Below are 1,027 nucleotides of genomic sequence, written 5' to 3' on the forward strand. Positions count from 1 at the left end.
TCAACTCTCTTCCTCTTCTTAGCTATGATGTCGTCTTCTGCATTCATGAAATTTTGGGCTGAATGGACGAGTTCGGCCATGGATTGGGGCTCTTTTTCATACAACTTGTGAATGAACAAGTCTGAGTTAACCCCATTTTAGAAGGCTGCCAAAAGTAGCTTATCGTCCACCTCGTCTACCGTCAGAGCTTCCCTGTTGAAGCGTGTGATGAAGGAACGCAGGCTTTCATTCTCTCCTTGCTCTATGGTCAGCAAACTGGACGAGGAACGCTTGTGTCTCTGTCCCCCAATGAAATTATTGACAAATAATTTGCTTACTCCTCAAAAGAACTTACAGAATTCGGGGGTATTTTGCTGAACCATACACGCGCTGGCCCCTTAAGGGTAGTAGGGAAGGCTCTACACATGATCTCGTCTGGAACTCCTTGGAGATGCATTGTTGTCTTGAAAGTAGCGATATGATCAAAGGGATCACGTGTTCCATCATACGAGTCCAGGGAAGGCATTTTAAACTTAGGCGGCAAGGGATGCCCATTGACGGAAGCAGAAAAAGGGGAGTCTGTTCGGTGGACCAAATCCTCTATAGGATTTGCCCTTCTCATGTTCTCCATCTCATCCATAACCTTTCTCATCTGATCCATTTCCTTCTCCAGATGTGGCACCCTTCGCGAAGTGGTGCCTCTTGATTGAATCTCGGGCTCGGGATTTTCTCCTCGACTCTGAGACTGTCCCTCAACTTGCCCTTCTCGTCGGTGCCTTTCTATCTCCCTAGTCAATTCTTGGTTTTGGCGGGTTAATTCCGCCATCGCGGCCGCCATGGACTGTATGTGTTGGATGGAAGGCGTCTGCGTGGCAGGTGCTGATTGGTGATTTCGCTGGGGATGGCTTGAGGCATCTCTGCTTCCCTGATGGCCTGGGCTTGTAGCCCTCGACCTAGTCCAAACCATTCAACCTTTTTCTCAGAAAGTTAAATTGCAAAACAATTCAATTCCCACAGACGGCGCCAAACTGATAGTGGATAAAATCAG

The 1,027-nt window shown here is 47.9% G+C and overlaps 1 protein-coding gene across 1 annotated transcript in view; it reads right to left on the minus strand.

The window, feature by feature from the left end:
* LOC112032874 (G-type lectin S-receptor-like serine/threonine-protein kinase At1g11410) overlaps positions 1–817 on the minus strand; it is a 13,769-nt gene extending 12,952 nt beyond the window's left edge. Inside the window, exon 1 of the mRNA XM_065775003.1 lies at positions 331–817. Within this exon, the coding sequence (XP_065631075.1) occupies positions 331–817 (487 nt within the window). The remainder of the gene's footprint in view (positions 1–330) is intronic.
* Between the last annotated feature and the right edge of the window lie 210 nt (positions 818–1,027).

This window comes from Quercus suber, unplaced genomic scaffold (genome assembly GCF_002906115.3).
Source record: "Quercus suber isolate HL8 unplaced genomic scaffold, Cork oak 2.0 scaffold_7, whole genome shotgun sequence".
In the NCBI taxonomy this organism is placed as follows: domain Eukaryota; kingdom Viridiplantae; phylum Streptophyta; class Magnoliopsida; order Fagales; family Fagaceae; genus Quercus; species Quercus suber.